The sequence below is a fragment of the Lissotriton vulgaris genome, chromosome 1_1 (assembly GCF_964263255.1).
Source record: "Lissotriton vulgaris chromosome 1_1, aLisVul1.2, whole genome shotgun sequence".
In the NCBI taxonomy this organism is placed as follows: domain Eukaryota; kingdom Metazoa; phylum Chordata; class Amphibia; order Caudata; family Salamandridae; genus Lissotriton; species Lissotriton vulgaris.
Window position 1 is genome coordinate 1068953066 of NC_141685.1, and position 18985 is coordinate 1068972050.

General features: G+C 46.2%; 1 protein-coding gene across 1 annotated transcript in view; it reads left to right on the top strand.

The window, feature by feature from the left end:
- The window catches only part of IL2RB (interleukin 2 receptor subunit beta), a 446549-nt gene extending 427861 nt beyond the window's left edge, over positions 1-18688 (top strand). The window contains exons 9-10 of the mRNA XM_086963139.1: positions 11463-11538; positions 11719-18688. Of these exons, the coding sequence (XP_086819265.1) occupies positions 11463-11538; positions 11719-12411 (769 nt within the window). The 3' untranslated portion in view covers positions 12412-18688. The remainder of the gene's footprint in view (positions 1-11462; positions 11539-11718) is intronic.
- The last annotated feature ends 297 nt before the right edge of the window (positions 18689-18985 follow it).

Here is an 18985-nt window from a genome sequence, read left to right on the forward strand (position 1 = left end):
TTGATCTATAACAATAATATAAGATCAGGCCTGGTTTTACGTCCAAAAGCTACCATAATACAATTTACCTGATTTGGTATTCACAGGGTTTTCTAATGCAGAGATGCTTTACAGGTGTTATCAGGAAACCAAAGATCTCCTAAATGGTAGAGAGTGAGCTCTGATTATCCACGGTCTATGTTAATTTATTTTAACTAAACAGTGGCAAGGGTTCGCTTAGTTACCTGAGTCCTGAGAATTGTATTTCAAAATAGTAGGCTCCACTATGTAGAAATTGGCAGCGAGGAGGCAAACAGAGGATCACTATGTTTTTCAAAGTTTTGGTGGTATCAGGCACCCTTTCCCTGGGATAGAATTGTGTAATAAGTATACAAAAAGGTACTCGTTTGCAGGGTAATAAAGGATATGGTCATTAGAGATTTAGAGATTTATACCCACCGGGAATAACAGGAGGATTAAACACTGAATCTGTATAGTGTAAATCCGTCAGGAGGTATGAGGTGGACAGCGGGTTGCACACGGAGATACCTGGTGGGCAATGGGCAAAGATGCGTGTAAGCAATGTGAAAAATGCGTGTAAGCAATCACGGGTAACTATTGATATTGAGAGTCCCTTGCATATACACACCTTTTTGGAAGCGAGAATGGACGGCCACTAAATTTCTGCAAATTGAGAGCGGCGCGTAGCTGCCGAAGGTGCCGCCTGGATGGGGATGGGCACTAAGATTCTTCAATTTTGAAGTGGCGCGTAGCTGCCGAACGTGCCGCCTAATGTATAAATAAAAACAGAGACGGGCACATGAGAAAACGTGGCTAGGTGCATTCTATTCCGAGGAGCGAGGGTAACAGGGTATTGGCTAGATACACTTACCTAGCATAGTGAAGACGAACTCCGTAGATGGGGATCCGTTGGTCAACCGTGTCGGCCGTTCCTCACGGGCGACAGGACTCACAGGCAAGCTGAGCCTGTCCGAGTTTAAGTAGCCGGTATTTCGCGCCATACTGAGAGTTCGTCAGCTGCTAAAGAGCAGAGAGATAGATGACGGACTGAAACGTTATCGATAGTTCGGTGGCGGCCATCTTAGAACAGGCACATTATGGCTAAACAACAGCTTTATAGCCCTGTTCGGTCATTATTTTAGCAGAAAGTTATATTAGTCTGGTTTATAAAACGCACCTTCAACGTATTGTTTTAAAGGCTTTGCCATATTACATTTTAACTTATAGTGCAGCGAGTTTATTTACAGCTTTTCTCAAAATTCAGATTGTCATCGCCATCTAAGGGGGCTATTCAAGTGCTGCTAAGATCGAGTAAGGGCTTGATTCCTTAAAAAATTAGGCTATAGCTATCAATAAAAGGCTGATCTTGCTGATTCAACCAACCTCCACAGTATAGAGCCAGACAGGGTTGTGCATGTCTTATTATTATTATAGGTATGAGTGCATTGATGCTATAGCATCCTCCTCAGATGAGATTACACGTTTTCACCTTTTTACTTAGAATGTCCAGTGTGGGACAGTTACCTCCTAATTTGAATTTTTCATATTCAAAGAAAATAGGGTCAGTCTGAATAGTCAGGAGATTCATATTTTACAAAAAAGCCTGGTGCCAGGGACATTCTTCATTGAGGCCTTTGTTAACAGTATCCAAGAAGAAGATCCAAAAGACCTCCCGTTTTTTTCTTAAGCTTACGGGGTCAGTACCTGGGTTCGCTTTTATTTTCTCTAGAATGAACCAACGGAGTTCGTGTTCCTTATGATCTTTCTCAACCCAATGGCTTACTACGGGGGCAGTTATTTTTTGTTTCCTGATGTTAGACTTGTGTTCCCCTATCCGTATTCTACATTCTCTGCCTGTTTCCCCAACATATGGGAGATTGCAAGGGCACAGAATTAGATATACGATATTGCTTGTCCGACAATTTGTCATGGTTAATAAGCCTGGATAAGTCATGCCATATCGAAGGCCAGGTTTCGAAGGGTGGCTTTAACTCCTGTGTACTTGCGTCAGGCCTCCTGGACTAGTGCAGTAAAGTCCGGAAATATGGATACCATAGTTCAATGGGCCTTTTTCTCTTTCCAGCCTCAGGGCGGTGTTTTGGTCCTTGTAATTTAACGCACTTACAATAAGCGGCCTCAGCGGGCAGCCAGAATTAGGATGCGGCCCAAGCGAGCAATGGGCCCGTTTAACAGCAAATGTAGGCGTAGAGGATTCCAAACAGGTCTGGCAGTAGTCATTCCACAAATTGGTCCATGCATCTAGTATTTGTGGATTCGGGTATGCCCAAAATGCAGTTTTTTTCATCTGGTCCTCGTTTCTACGTCCTCATATTTCATGGCCACCGTTTTCATTAGCTTTTCACGTCTGTCTAGCTTTTTTGCTGCTTGAGCCATGCCTTCCTCTAAATTGACACCCTGCCCTCCACTGTGTTCAGCCTGTGTTCATGCAGAACAATGCACTTTCCCATCATGTCCTGCCATTTATCAAGTGTTCCGAATCTGCCATCGAGGGCCTTGAAGCCTGATCGCAATTTCACCATTAAGGCATCAGTTCTCCTCAGCTGTGCACACTCTCCGTTGTGCGGATCAGCACTCTCAGCTATTTCCTGGTTCTAGGCTGTGATAGGGTTCTTTAAGGCATCAAAGGGTAACCGGCGTGGATTAGGGTCTCGGCAACCAACCCTAGTAGGCTGTGCATACTGGGTCAAACTGGCGTGAAGCCCGGTCCATTTACAGCCGCACAATTCAGGTAACGTAATATGGTCGATATTGCCCCCAAAGCACCTGGCAACCCCCACTGTATCAGTTCCTTTAGCAGCAAATGGTAGGAGTGCTAGTACAGGTCCGCTCGCCCAGCACTGGAGGGGTCGTGGACAGCAAATTGAGGGTGGCGCACTGAGGAAGTCAGTCCTCCGGTTTAGGTGTGGAAGAGTGGCAAGAGCCTATGCTCCCTGAGCCCTTCTCATCAAGGCACACTCAATTCCCCCAGGGTGGGGCAGCATCAAATCATATGATGAAAGTTATGTATTTAGCAAGGTGTAGTGGAGGGCAGATCCTGTGGCTATTCTGCTCAATACCCCTTCTTAATTGCAGTCCAGGCCTGTCTCTGCGTTCTGTCGAAGTAGAATTCAAGCAGGCAAGCAGGTCCTTTGCAGGGAGGGGGCCACTAGGAGAGGTGTAGGCAGCGGGTCGGCCCGTTGCGGTCTGGTGACAAAATCCGCAGGCTAACCCACGGCACCTGTCGCTGCAGGGCCTCCGGGGAAAAAAAGCTTGGGCTGGCCTTTTTCTCCAGTGAGTCGGGTAACTTGTGCAGCCCCCGGCCCAGCTCAGTAATGGTCCAGTCTCCATTACCGCCAACATCCGGGCAGTCCCCAGCGGCACACCTCGTCACATAGCGGTGTCTCACAGCAAAGATGGGGAGAAGAGGGAGGGGCCAACCCACAGCTCGAACCTTTGATCCGCCAGCAAACCTTAGCAGAGGGGGAGGACCTTCTCAGGCCCCCAGGTCAGGGTCAAGCAGCCCCACACAGCCACCCTAGAGTGGTCCCGCTCCCCCATCCAGGTGCTAGGGGCTCCAAATCGGCATTCTCTAACCTTCTAGGCTGACAGGATCTTGCCACATGTGGCAGTCGTAGGGGCAGCTGCTTAATTGTTAGGGATGGCAGCCATTAAGCCAGTTTAGGCTCGGGCTTACGGGGATGCCGACGGAGCTTCATCTACACACGTCTATTGTGGTTGGTGGCTTGGTCAAGAAGAAGTTGTTTAAAGGTCTTGTCCTCCTCAAACACCCTTATACTTATCAATATAGTTCTGATGACTTCAGCTTCACAACTTTGACCAATTACATCTAATGATTATCTTCTGTTGACATGCACAGAAAACACATCAGGGAATAGCCTCGGGTGTGGCCTGACACCGAAGGAGTGAGCAGCGCTGCTCTATAGCTCCGCTTGGCAGGCCGCCATCCAGCTTCATCCTGTACTGGTAAAACCACTCAACCAGCACTGAAAGACAACCTTCACTTGCCCTGAGCCTGGGATCCCTGCAACGATGTGGGGGAGCTGTGATTTGAGTGCGAGGACGTTGAACTCGGCCGCTGTGCCCAGCTGTGGAGGTCCGACTCCAAATGGTAATGGCCTGGTGAGCAGTTCGGGTAGCCGGAGTATTGGGAGAAGAGACCATTGGCTTGGACGCCTATAGCTTCTGAACACCCTGAGGATCCCAGTTGCTGCCCCTAAGGGAGACAGCTAGTGCGACTGGGTGAGAAGCCAGGCGAGAGAGATGAGCGAGAGATGGCCCAGGAGAGGCGCCAGGACTGTGAGGAGCGGGCAGTAAGCTGTGGTGAAAGAGCTCCTGGCTCTCCTGAAGAGCTGTACAGCCGGGGAGAGTGGATCGGCACCCCCGCGCTAAAGGTGAGACACACCCTGCTGTGGGCCCGATCTGCCTGGGCCCGAATGAGAGGACACTGGAGAGTGGAGGAGGAGGCAGCCTGGGCCCCGCATAAGAAGTGCGGTGTGTCCTTCCCAGTCCCTGGGGCCTTTGTTTGAATCCCTCCAAGCTCAGCCCTGGAGATAAGGGACTAGACAATAGTGACACTTTATACTGCTGTGTGACGGAAGACTGAGAATGTGAATACTCAGTGTACGGATGGCCAAGTGAAACAGGATACTAAACCGCTGGCTCGTGTTGAGGTGCCTGCACGACCGGCTGAAGAGGGCCATAACGACTCAGCGCTGCCTTGACTGGAGTCACTGTTTGGAGGGCTGAGAGATTCAGGGCCTAATAGGGCCAATAGCAGGGGGCATCGCTTTAACTAGCACCCACGGTGAAGTAGACCATCAGGAGGACAGCAGCAGGAACTAGCGGCTTGAGCAGCACCAGGGATCACCTGTGAGAAGTTAAGAGGTCTAGGACGTGGAGACTGACCGCCAGTGTGCTAATTGCTGAGGAAAATCTGGGGCTCCTGTTGAATGACCATAAATGCCTAGCTGAGGGGGTGACGCAAATGGATGCCAGTTGACGGAGTCCACCCCTGTAGGATTGCCTCACGGCAGTTGAAACAACTGTGCACACATCGGAGCTCCGGGCAGAAGACCCTGAAAATCGCTCCCGCAGGAATAACATTAGAGTGGTGGGCCTGCCGGAGAAGGTAGAGGACGCCAACATGGTGGAATACTTGGAACACTGGCTGCACACGGATGTGGCTCCAGTGGGATTATCAACATTCTATGCACTAGAAAGAGCGCAGCAGGTGTCATTGAGGCCGCCACAGCCCCCGTGAGGCCTGTGATAGCACAGCTTCCGCGATACATGGATAGATATCACATTTTGGCACAAGTGAGACAAAAAGGCGACCTCTGAGTGGAAAACATGTGTGGATTTTCCCGGACTTTTCTAAAGAAGTAGAGACAGAGTACTTCCTTCCAGGAGGCCAAAAAGGAACTTCGTCAACTTGATTGCAAATATGCAATGCTATTTCCAGCACAGCTAAAAGTAATGACCCCAGGGGGGACGGAGTTCTTTCGCTCTCCACAGGAGACTTGGGATTGGCTAGCGACTCTGCGGGACGCAGGGCCCTCGCAGGGATCCCAGATAACAGACTCCGATCCCAGCTCTAGTGTCTCTGAGAGCTTGAGTACAAAGTTCCCCAAGGTGATGCCGAGATCTTATCTGAGCAACAGACTGATAAAGGGCGGGAACTACTATACAGGTTCCTTAGCATTGTCTTGGGGAGGTCATACTGAGATGCATATAGAGTGTGAGTGATGCTATCTATGAGGATTTTCTGGGTTGGATGGCTGGCTGGCTTACCGGGAGGATTGCGGGATTAAACACCTCAGCTACATACTGAGTGGGCACCTTCCCTCGACTTTACTTACTTGGTATTATTTGGATGGGGAATTTTTATCTCCTTGTCCGGGGGAGGGGGAGTTGGGGTATTTGTTATGTGACTGAAGTTTGACAGTTGTGGCTATTAAGGTAATATGTTACTGACAATGTTTTCTTTTGCTGGGCATGTCAGGGCAGGTAGATGAGGAATAGGAAGAGGGATCCATTGGCTGCTGGGCGACACAACTTGGAACATAGTGGGCACCCTAGTGTACAACCACTTCTCTTCCAGCTGGTATAAAGAATTGAAGACCCTAAGGGTAGAGTCGTAATGATACGTAGCCGACTGGGAGGACGGAACATATCCATGGTGAATGTATACGCCCCGAAATGCAGGCCAGGGTATATTCTTAGCGAACTTATCCCAATGCCTGGCTCCCTACTTGACCTCTCTGACGATTCAAGGGGGCGACTTTAATTGTGTGGCAGGCATTCATATGGACTGCTTTCAATCCCCCCTACGAGATTCCCAGACTGCACGTATGGCACGTGCCTTTAAAGAGTGTCAGCAACGTTGGGGACTGCAGGAATCATGGAGGCAGAGGAACCCATATGAGAGGGATTATTCCGTCTTTTCAGGGTGCCACAAAGTGGCAGGTTCAGTTGGATACCTTCTTGTGTACCCCGAGAGTCCATAGTCCAGTTCAGGCAATTGAATATTTGGCCTGTACCATATCAGACCACAATCCCGTCCATTTGCGCCTGTGCTGGGCTCAACCTCTCCAAGCCATACCCACTTGGAGACTCAAACCTGAAGTGCTAGAGGACCAAGCCTTTGGAGAGACGATACATGAAAAAATACTCCGATTTTTTTGCCGATAATGCTGGTACGGTGTCCTCCCCGGAGTTAGAGTGGGACGCCTTTATGGAGGTACTCTGGGACCATTGCCTGGAGGAAGCGATGGACATACAACATACCGTGCTGGGAGAGGTCCAAACCGTTTAGGGAAATAGAGTTACGGTGCCCAAATCGACCAGATCTACAGACGGCGCTCTTAGAAGCAAGGGAGGAAGTGGCGACCCAGGTAGAACGCCTTAGGTGTTTTGACTATAAGCAATATATGGGCAAGACATATGCTGACAGGGACAAATCCGACTCCCTGTTAGCCTGGCTAGCTAACCTGTCCAAACAGGAATTGGCAGTTATGGACCCGGAGAATGAAAGAGGCGACAGGTTGTACTCCCAGGAAGGGATTAACAATATAGTCTCCCAATACTATTCGACACTCTATAAGAGTATTACATAAATGAATGCGATGGTGACGCAGACTTTTCTGGGGGTGCTCCCTTTACTGTGCCTGGAGGAGGCGAGAGTCCTGGGAGATGATATCTCCCCACAGGAAATATTGTGTGCCATTAAACACATGGCACAAAATAAGACCCCCGGGACTGATGGCTTCCCAGTGGAATTTTACGCCACCTCCTCCTTGGAGCTCACGTCTAAGCTAGCCGAGTTATATAAAGCAGCCAAAACTACTGTTATCCTACCGGACACCACCAGAGAACTGCTGATCGTCCCTATACTGAAGCTGGGAAAGCTGACGCATGATCGCTCGGCGTACAGACATTTGTCGATGTTAAACATTGACTATAAGATTCCGAGTAAGATCTTGGCAACCCGCCTGCTTTCCCATATGATGTGCTTGATACACTCAGACCAGACGTGATTTATTATTTAAAGCTGCAACTAATATCAGACGCCTCTTGGCAATTATGGAGGCTAATGACTATACCAAAGAGGACGCAGCCGTCTTTGCTCTCGATATGGAAAAAGCCTTTGATAGCCTCGAACGGCACTACCTTTATGAGGTGATGCTTCACATGAGTTTAAGGGAGTGCTTTGTAGCCTGGGTGCGTCTGTTACATACAGGACCCGCTGCCAGGGGGGCACTCTGGCAGGACCATATCAGCGATCTGTCGAGTGGAACAGGGGATGCGACAAGGGTGCCCCGTCTCCTCTGCTCTTTGCCTTTGCTATGGAACCCTTGGCGTTGTATGCTAGAGCTGGCGGGGCGTTTCAGGGCGGCCCAATACAAGGCACTGCCACAGGATAGCACTGTATGCAGACGCGACCTGTTGGTATTCTTGTGTGACACGCAGGAGGACCTGAGGGGGGCCAAAACCATGCTACAGGAGTCCGCCTCCTATCTGGGCTGCAGGTTAGCTGGCAAAAATTCAGGCTTTTCCCCATGACGTGAAGGGAGGACCCCCAGCACACATATCTGCGTTGCAGTTGGAACCCTGATGCCTGACTTACCTGGGGTTCAAGATATACCACGACAAAGACAAGTAGAAGGCAATGTAGGGCACACAATTGGTTCCCTCAGGTCCTCCATGAAGTTTTGCGGGCGCTTCCACTATCGATGATGGGAAGGGTCACTCTCCTGAAGATGGTGGTCCTTCTGCTGCTTCTTTATTTTTCTCCTACATTCCCCTTATGGATCCCGGGGATGCAATTCAGGGAACTAAAAACCCTGAGCGCTGAGTTCATGTGGGGATCGGTACAACGTAGTGTGGCACTAACTACAATGCAGCACCTTACGGGGGAAGGGGGTCTGGCAGTCCCTGACCCCTTCTTGCCACCGCTCCATGATCTTCTTAGGGTTCTCCTTCAAGTGCGGCGATCTAACACAAGTGACTCGTATGAGTTTAACACTCTGACAAAGTGATGTAATAGATGATTACAAAGACTACACCACATACTATGACCCCATACTCGACTGAACTGCCTATGGACTTCCTGTATGTATTATCTCACGGGGGAATTGTCGGGGCCTGGACCAATGGGCTGAGGGGGGCGACGAAGGTGGGAGACCTGTACAGGAGCTCAGAGCTGCTCCCGTTCGAGGATATCAGAGCAGAATTTGACCTGCCGTAGGGGCCCCTCCTGCTTTATAGGGCACTTACATTGGCGATTAAGAAGCACTGGGGAGGGGGATCCATTGAACCCGCAATGTACCAGAGTTGTCAGTATGTGGCGTTTTCATCAGGTGTCATATGAACGGTTTCAAGTCCATATAGGGCACTACAAATGGACCAACAACTGCCTCTGAACGTAGTGAGGACTAGGTGGGAGGAGGACATTGGCACCCCTATTGAATCGAAAGACTGGGATAAGATCTTAGAACGAACACCAACAGTCTCTAGACTCTAGATTCAAACTCATCAATTAGTACATACTACACAGGGCATACTTCACACCCCACTGCATAGGCAGATTTTTCCATGTACTCAACGCAGCATGCCCCCGATGTTGTGATGCTAGAGCCCACATCCTCCATATTTTGGGCGTGTCCCGTGCTACACACTTTTTGGGAGGGAGTGCATTGAGAATGAGATCCCGTGAACCCCTGGGCACTGTCTATTACACTGGTTCCCCCACCCTGCAAAGGCAAAAATAACGGAGAAGTTTTAGGATCTAGCATATATCATTGCTAAGCGTAAAATAGCTCGGAATTGGAAGGCAAAAGGAGGCCCACAGCTGACTATTAACTTTAAGATGAGAGAGATGGTAAAGTGGGAGCGCTGTGAGGTAAGGGTACTCCTGAGGGAGGCACAGAGGGGCATAGGGAACATGGACGGAACCTGTGGTGAAATAGCGGATGGCTTGACCGACCCAGAGTCAGACTCTCCGGTGGCCTCTCCAGTGGAGTCACTGCGATCAGGGCCGGCGCTAGGCATGGGCAGCGTGGGCAGCTGCCCAGGGCCTCGCACTCAGCCCACCAGCAGGGGGCCCCACACTGATGCATGTCCTGTTGTTTCTCTGTCGAAACACTAAAAGAAACGTGTTTCCTTGCAATTAGGGTCCATGGAAGGGGCTCCTTCCCAGTGCCTCTCAGGGATGGTGTCTGGAGGCCTAGGGGAGGGAGACGCTTCCACTTGTCCCAATTGCAAGGAGACCATTCAGAGATACTGCGGGAGGCCCATTGTCCAGCATTTTAGCACCACCACAGTTTTAACTTTTAGCCCACACGCATTCTTACACCTATTGGGTTGAAGGTGTGAGAATTGCTTGTGGACTGAAAGTTAAAACTGTGGGGGCGCTAAAATGCTGGACAATGGGCGTCCCTCAGTGTCTCTGAATTGTCTTCTTGCAAGGGGTCACTTATGTAAATTAGAGGGGCCTCGCACATTCCCTTTTGGCCCAGGGCCTCGCAAATCCTAGAACCGGCCCTGACCGCGATGACCTAATTGCTGAGGGCCCGCTCCATATTGAATACCTTTACACCACATAACACAGGCCAAAGTCGCCCACTGAGCAAAGTGCCCCTCAAGCCCAAAGTCTGTTGCTGTGGCTCATCATCTTTCGCTTTTCTCATATGTAGCCATGGTTATTACAGAAGATGTGATGTACTGACCAATGGAGGGAGGGGGAATAGGTTGGATTGTCGTTTGTTTCTTTCTTGATTAACGATGACAGATTGAATTGCTCATTATGACAAAGTGTACCTTGGCACCACACTGCGTGGCGGTCAGAGTGAATGTCTTGGTTGCCTCTGGAAACCCTATAAAATCAGGGCATAGTCTCCTTATACCTCACCTGAACTACTTTAAATGGGGAAAAAAAAGTTCATTGGAACTAAAGAAAAAAAAAGTGCCATTTTTACTTAACCAAAAAACGCATTTCTCGCTTAAACATCCAACTTAACGTGAGAATCATAAAAGTACAATTCAGTACTTTTTTCATGAAAAACGGAACTAGTAGGCCAGCTAAGCCTGGTAAATAGAGGTGAGGAATGCATTTTTTTCCAAAAAAGAAAAGTAATTTCATAAATATGTTAATTGATGGGCAAATAGATGGGTGAAATCCCTCCATGCTCGACTTTCTAAAATGGAGCTTCTACGAGTAAAAAAACATCTGAACAAAATTGCTTTTAAATTGTAAGTGGAACAGAGTTTTGGGTTTGTATCAGTTGTGCAGATTAAAAAATAGAAATGTTATGTTTACTTTTCTTTCTACTTTTTCAAGCCATTTGAATGAACAGGCAAACATTTTATATGAGAATAAGGATGTGTTAAAACCTGGTAAATGTTGTCCAATGTTCCGGGCAGTCAGAGTTTTGGGAGTTGATGGTGTGGGAAGGAGTTACTGATCTCGGGAAGTTTGACGTGAAGGAACATGCAGAGAGGGATTTGTGAACATAAGTGGTCTATTAGCTGAAAGAGAGGGGCTGAGGAGTTTAATGGTCAAAATTTCGATGCACTCCTTTAAGTTTATATTGTTAGATGGGAGCACAAGGCACCTCTCACTTCCTCGTGTTCTCGCTCTCTTCCTTCCTTTTCTTCCCTCTCTCTCCTTCCTAGTCTCATCATCCATTCCTTCTCTCACTGTCTCCCTTTCTACCTCATAATCTCCCTCACTCCATCTGTCTAGACACTGCTCTGTCCTTCCCTAGCTCCATCGCTTACCCACTTCATCTGTCGTCCTATTTATCCTTTGTCTTCTTTATTCCCTTTTCTCCTTCCAGATTCCATTTTTATCACAATACCGCGCTTTCTTTTTCTCTTGTAATCTTTCTCACTCCACCTCTTTCTTCCTCTTTGGCCTAATGGTCCCTTTTTCTGGTCCCTAGGAATAAAAAAAATCCCTGGATCTCTGTTCCCGACCCCTCTGTGTTCTTTGAGGCCCTCTACGGTGGTGATTTTAAGGTAAGCAAACTGGGAACTTGGATTGGATTTTGTGGGAAGTTCTCATTCCAGAAAGATTTTTAACCAAACTTGAGAAACGTGTGATGGACTATATTGTGGTTAGGAGGGGTCAATGTGGGGGTGCTGGAACCTCAAAAAAGATGTGAATGATGAGGATTCCCTCTTTTACTCTCTCAATAGGCCTGGATGTCGTCTCCGTTCCCAGCATCCTCATTCGCCGTAGTTGATATGGACCCAAAGATATCTCCAGTGGAGATTACACCCATGAAGGATCTTCCTAAGGTCTTGCCTATAGGCTGTACCGATGACCCTTTTCCATACGAGAACAGTGGACTATCCCAACACAGCTTCCACAACCAGGGATACTTCCTCTTTGACATGGCCCCCTGCAAGGTCTACTTCTCCTATGAACCCTCAAAGAATGACGACAACGAAGACAAAAATAAAGATTCTATTAGTGTTGGGGAAGGATCCTACCTGGCCGTCTCATCCCCAGACACCCAACCCGTGTACACCTCAGACTATGAAAAGATATCGAGGATCACAGCGTGCAGCGCCAATGTCCTCCGTGGCTCCCGTGATTTGGCCATTCTTCCTGTGGCTCCAGGAAACCCTGCCCATCTACTATACCCACAGATACACCATGAAGTCGAAAGGCAAAAGGTCAATAATTCCATCCCCGCTGACTTTTCAGCAAAGCTAGAGACGCCTGTCCAGGTCCTGTCATTGCACGAAACCCTTAATTTGGTAGAGCCAGATAGGGAAGAACACAACATGCATGTATCAGGTATTTGTCCCACACTTACTCAGAGACTAGGAGGGAACACAGGAGCTTACCTGTCCCTGAAAGACTTTGAGCTTCAATATGGGTAAATTATTGGACATGCGGGTGGGCTACAATGTTTTGATAAAAGAAAGAATTACAGTTCAGCCACCTGATGCTATCTCCGCGCACGGTCATATTGAAACTTTTATGATACATGGCATGTTACAGATTTTCAGGATAAGTAACTTGTATGATATAATGCAACTAAATGATAGGGTAGGACATCCACTATGGTGTGCAGGAAAGAAATATTTTGAGGGCTATAGATATCCCACATGGTATTTCACTCGAGAAACTAGGCACAGACAGATATCCTGAGCATAGAAATATCCGCGGACGAACACCAACTTTTAGCTCTCTTGATTCCAACACAAAAGCATAATGAACAGCGCAAGCTAAAAGGAAGTGCCACTTAAAATAGGGCCTTGTCAGCTACACGTACGCTGTCAGAGGTGGCCAGCAATTGCAGACAAGGTTCCTTTCAACCTGTGCAGGGATCAGCTTTAGTGTAGTGGTTAGCTTGAGATAAAGAGAGTGAAAAAGTTGTCCGTTAGCAAAGAATTTTAGTGTTTTTGGGGGGTAGAAAATGGGATAAGCGTGACTTATTTGCGGCATAAAAGTCATATTTTTCATAAATATTTTAAAATGGCACATCTCTGCGACATTTTTCGAGGAGTTCCACTTGGGAGCATAGGGTCCCCACTTATTATTTGGTAGACCTACCTTCTGCTTTAGAATGGATTCTTAAGTGGGATCTTTTTAGAAAATTAGAGCTTGAAGGTGCGATGTGAATGATCCCTGGGGAAAGGATTGTCTCCCGGGGAGGGTGGTACATTATAAATCTAACAGCAGAATTGGAAAAAGTGCACTTTTTTGCATGTAATGAAATTGGAAGATTAGCAAGTTTTTTGAAGTTAATTTTTCTTGTGATATTTTGTTAAAGGGAAATTATGTCTAAAGATGTGTCACTGAAAACAAATTCTGTAAATATTTGATTAATGGGATTTTTTCCCCACATACGTTTTTTTCAGATGTTTTTGGCCCGCGATTTTCTTACACCTTTGTAAATACAGTGATTTCTTGCAATTTGCAGTGTTTTTCAAGACTTTTATAACATTCAGAGAAGTGAAGTCCTACCATTTCTCATGTCCCTTAGTATTTGTAAGCATTAATAACTGAATGTAACTTAAAGAGTCCACGGGACGCCCCTCCGAGCGTGTGTTCTGGAGTGGGGCAGGGAGTGGTGGAGACTGGGACGGGGTCTCATAAAGTCTACAAATGGCTATTTGGTGATCTGAACATAAAGGTTTAAGGAGGAGGAGTTACTTTTTAACAATTTCCAAAAGGTGAGTGGGGTCTCTTCCTTTAGGCATAGCATTCCGTGGTTGGAGTTCTTGTGTGTAAACACTTGACCTAAAATATCAGCTCAGGGAATCAGAAAAGTTACTACTCTGGGGCACTACCTAACAAAGGGAGAGGTGACTTTATAATACAAACATATCCACTATATCCTTTGACCGCGGTCGAGATATGCAAACCAGGGGGCAGATTTATGTTAACTGGCGCATCCCGAGGGATGCGCCAGTTAACGTGCGCCACAGCTACCCCACCCATGGTGCGCCGCATTTATAATGCGGCGCACCATGGTGCAAAAACGGCACAGATGCGTGACGCATCTGTGCCGGAAATGTGGCGCATTGCTGGAGTTGCGTCGCAAGCGCGACGCAGCTCCAGCAAGGCTCGGGGGTGCCCCATTCTACTAATGCTGCATCAAGACCTACGCCTGCTTCAAGCAGGCGCAGGGTTTTGACGCAGCATTGCCCTGAAAGTGACTGAGTGAAATCTCATAGATTCCACTCAGCCACTTTCAGGAGGCGTTCCTGCGCAGGAACGCCCCCGCTGCGCAGGAACGCCTCCTTATGGCGCAGTGCTCTACAATGTGACGCATCTCCTAGATGCGTCACGTTGTAAATAGGGCGCATTGTTTGCGCCGCAGTTGCATCAAATAAAGTGACGCAATTGCGGCGCAAAGAGGCGCAAATGCCTCATAAATCTGCCCCCAGATACATAAACCTGTTGGTAATCTTCAAAGTGGGTTCTGAAAGATTGGGAGGAGTGATTACTGCTCATTGCCTTGTCACTCACAGCCCAGGGGGCGTGGTTTTGGACAGTCCACCTATAATTGAACTTGCAATGCTGGTGGGAATTTCTCACCAAGTTAGGAAGTCTCATTCTCATTATAAAAAGCAGAGTTCTTTTTTTAAACCGTGCTATTAAAATACCAACATAGATGGAGGTACAGGGCTATTTTTCTGTAAAATCATGAAAAAAGTGTAGAAAACTACGAAATATGAATTGTCAATCTCTGGTGGGAAATCTGAAGCAAGCCAGACTCTTCTAGTTGAGAAAGAGTAAGGCTTTAGTCATGCAATCAGTCCCTCTACCCAGAGCCGGTCCTAGGATATGTGGTGCCCCGGCAGAATAGGAACATGTGAGGCCCCTAAGCAGATATGACGTGGGATCGGATCGGGCCGACTAAGGAAAGTTATTTTTTTTTCTTTACATTAAAATTAACCCCGCCCCCACAGTTAACAGCTAACAACCATTGACAAAATGCAGCTGCGGCCAATTTATGCCAGCCGCGACAGGGTTTTGTCAATCGTTGTTAGCAGTTTAAGTTAAATGACTAACTACAATAAATAATTTTACTTTCACCTTGTTGTTTTGACCAATAAGTAGCTCCTTCACACACACACTTACATAGAATCACACCTGCAACGCAGGACCCTTGCTCTTTGTGCTCTGTAGAGAGGCCATATTTTGAATGATCATGTTTTCTGAACACTTTTTTGACCCACAGAAAGGCACAGTGTGAAAGTTGTACTGCCTGCAGCCTCACATCCAAAGTGCTCAACTGTAGCCTGTTATAAACACCTGGATGCGACTTAGTACAAAGGTTGCATCATCCAAGAGTAATATGCTGTGAAATAAAATACACAAACACACATGCTGTAAATAGCTAGCACTCTTAGGGAAAGCAAGATTCAGTAAAGCATGGGAAATATACACAGGAATACAAATACTGCCATGGATTACACTCACTGCACAACCACAGGAATTATGTAGCAGGAGAGGGTTACATTCTGTGGCAGGGTGAGTAAATTATGTGGCAAGAAAAGGCAAATTATGCGGCATAATCCGGCACATTTTGAAATAGTAATATTTCACTTTTTGCCATTTTTAAACTTGGTAACACTGTTTGGGCACTGGTTGCACCCGATTAGTACCAATTCAACACCCAAATTTAGCAGTGGGAAACAGAAAGTTGACTATCCCCACTTTTCAAAGGGCCTTCCCACATGCGGCAAGACGTGTCTCTGCATTTTTTGTAACTTTAGGACCTTTAGAGATAGAAAGCAATTTAGACGTTAAAATCTGTAGGTTATGCAGCAGCTGATGGATTATGTGGCAGAGGCATCAAATGCATATAATGTGGTGGAAATGATTTCTGCATAATTATGCAGAAATCGCTTCCACCACACAATCGCATAGTTCCAGTGGCCCTGCCTAATTTGCAGCATCAGACTGGGACAGAAAATAGGCCTCTGTACCAAAATAATAGGGGCCCAGATTAGGGAGTTAGTTAGCTAGGAAGGTGTCCCATGTTTGCAAACTATTGCAGTTTTCAAGTTGTAAAGACATGCTGTATAAGTTTTTTGTAAGGTATAACTGCACTGATTTGAGTTTGCTACAGGCAATGTTTGCTTTATTATCAACAAAATCAACAGTAAAAACCGCTCACCTGGCCATAAAGCAGGTCAACATCTAGTCAATAAAACGGCCTCCATACTGACCTGACTGGAGGGCTTTAAATGCGATGAAAAAACTTGTCATTGCCGCCAGATAAATATAACAAGTAAAATTACACCCAGAACAAGCTAGTACTATTGGCTTTGTCAGTGGTTATTAGTTGCATAAAATGAATAAACAACATCTGCAGCTTCCTTGTACATAATATTGAAAATGCTCCAGTTCTGGAGTGATGAGACTGAAAGAACTATAACGAGTCTCACCGAAGTTGCATTAAAGGTAGTTAGGGGTGGCACTACTGCAGAGTTAAGATTTGTTTTTTCCATCTTAGGGTGAGGGCAAAAATGTCGAGCGGGCCCGTCTCATCACCTGCTTTTCAGAACTTTCCTTCATTGTGCAGACACTGGATCAATGTTTTTGCAGGCAAACTTAAGGACATGAGTATAGGGCCCCTTTTCAATGTCCATTTTAATTTACTATCCGGTCTAAGACTTGAGTGACCCAGCAGACTTTAAACCTTGCTCCATACACTTTTGCATGCTGATTCTGCTCTTCTGTGTGCACCTCGTCTCAGTACCGCACACACACCGATCTGCTCCCCTCCACTGTATTCCATTTGTTTTGCCCCTTTTACTCGCCTCTGCTCCCTTTCCACTTGTCCTCGGTGTGCAGTTTTCATTGTGATGAGCCGCCATCGCCACTCTATCCTTTGCTGTGCCCCAGCAGGATATTCTGTCTTTTATTCATACAGGGGCAGGGCCACTTCACAGGCAAGGGCACTCAGATTGCCTGTCTGATTGCTGTCATCAACATGCAGATGCAGCCATTAGGCCCACAGAGATGGGCCAGCAGGGGAGATTGACATAAAAAAGAAAACATATAAACTCTCAGGGGCCCCTGGGCCTAGAACTTCTGATGTCTTTACAGGTGTGAGACCCCACAGCTGCGAGTAGGCGCGGGGCCCTGGGCAGCTGCCCATGCCTAGTGCTGGCCCTGCCTCTACCCTCTGGGCATGCAATGCACATATTTGGTTGTGCCAGAAGGCTCTGGGCCAAGGGTGCAGCCTTCAGGTATTCCAACATACAACAATTCCAGAGTGCTCAAGGCTCACAGGGTATGGATTTTGGTTCTGCCTTAGGTTAAGTCTCCAGCGTCAGAGCCTTCAAAATAAATCTTTAAAGCGTTAAACTGTTTGAAAACCATATTGCAGATATTGGTAAGATTCTTGAAACCATCAGCAAATTCTGGAATATTATGGAGCATTCTGGTTCACAAACTGGCTGTTTCAGTTAGCATGCCCTGGTTATAAGACTGGGAGGAGGAAGATGTTTTCTACAGATCTGGAGTGTGCCCTGACCGCCACCCTTATATGCTTCAGTAATGACTGACGTACAAAAATGTTCAAGCTTGCTGACGTTTCGCAGACCAGCATCACAGACAAAAAAAATATATAAAACAGTGTATTTTACATTTAAAGGGCCGGTGCGTTTGAACTGTCCTCCTGCACCTATGTTGGACACATTGTGCAGTTTATAATCTCTTCCTTTTATTTTTGGTTCCCTGTAGATACACATTTGAGTCTGAATATTTTTAGCGCATAGTCTGGGAATCTAACAATACTGTTATTTTAAAGCCAGTCTTGGCTTAATTGAAGCAGCTGGTCTCACAAGCCAAGCAGCATACAGATGACATTACATTTTTTAGGGAAATGATTAAAGCTTAGCCATTTTTCGAAATGTAATACTTATTATTTGCAACTGCTACAGCTGTATTTATGTATGTGGTAATCCTATTATACGAACCTAGCCAAAAGGCAGTGGCGCACTGGACAAGGTCAAAAACAAGCATGCATTCAACAACTGATAGAAATGGTAGCTAGTTAGGAGACGATTAATGCATTGAGCTGTAGTGTTTTTTTCTAGAGATGTAAATTTTACGTTAGTCACAGTCTCCCAAATTGAAACCACCAAATCTATCTTCTTTAAAAAAAGATAAAAGCTGCACACCTTTTATTTAAACTTTTCAAAAGTACATGACTTGAGAATCAATATACTTTTTTTAGTAGGATGAGCTTTATGGAGGACAAAGAGGATGAATGGGAGTTTAGCAGTTTTAAATACTTTATATTATTTTCTGATATTTACCTACAGATATTCCAAATTGGATCTCTTACAAGATATTTGTTTTGGAGCACTAATTTGTGGCCTCTTTTTTGGGAGAATGGAGGCATTTTTAAGCAAAAGAGCATTATGCAATCTGTTGGAAGAACACCAGCTTTTGGAGGACCTTTGGGCAAAATGTAATAGCTGGCCTAAAGAAATTTGTGTCCTTGTAGTTTGTATATATCATATTTGATGCAATTGTTTTCTCTGTTCATAGTGTGTTTTTAATGTAAAATCTACGAATATCTAGCAAGTTCAGCAAATATTTGTGTCTATAAAATGTACAAATGTTTTTGCAAGTTATGTTTCTTTGCACTGTTAATAGAATAAAATAAAGTGTACCTTCCCAGAAGGATTCATTGATGTGATCTTTTTTCGGACTCCAACAGATAGTTTTTCAACTTGTAGTTGCAGCTTGAGACTTCCGTTTGCAGAGGTGCTTTCTTCAGTAAATGTGAATAGTCATTCTTTCTTTTATCCAGATTGTATTCAATAAATGTTCATGTATCGTTTGTGTTCAGTAACAAAACAGACAGTAACAAGAAATGGCAATAGCTTAGCTCATCAGTGTCTCATGTCGTAAAACATCAGAAGCATCAGGGTTCATCTTTCAAGGGCTATAAAATCATATATAATTTCTGAGATAGGA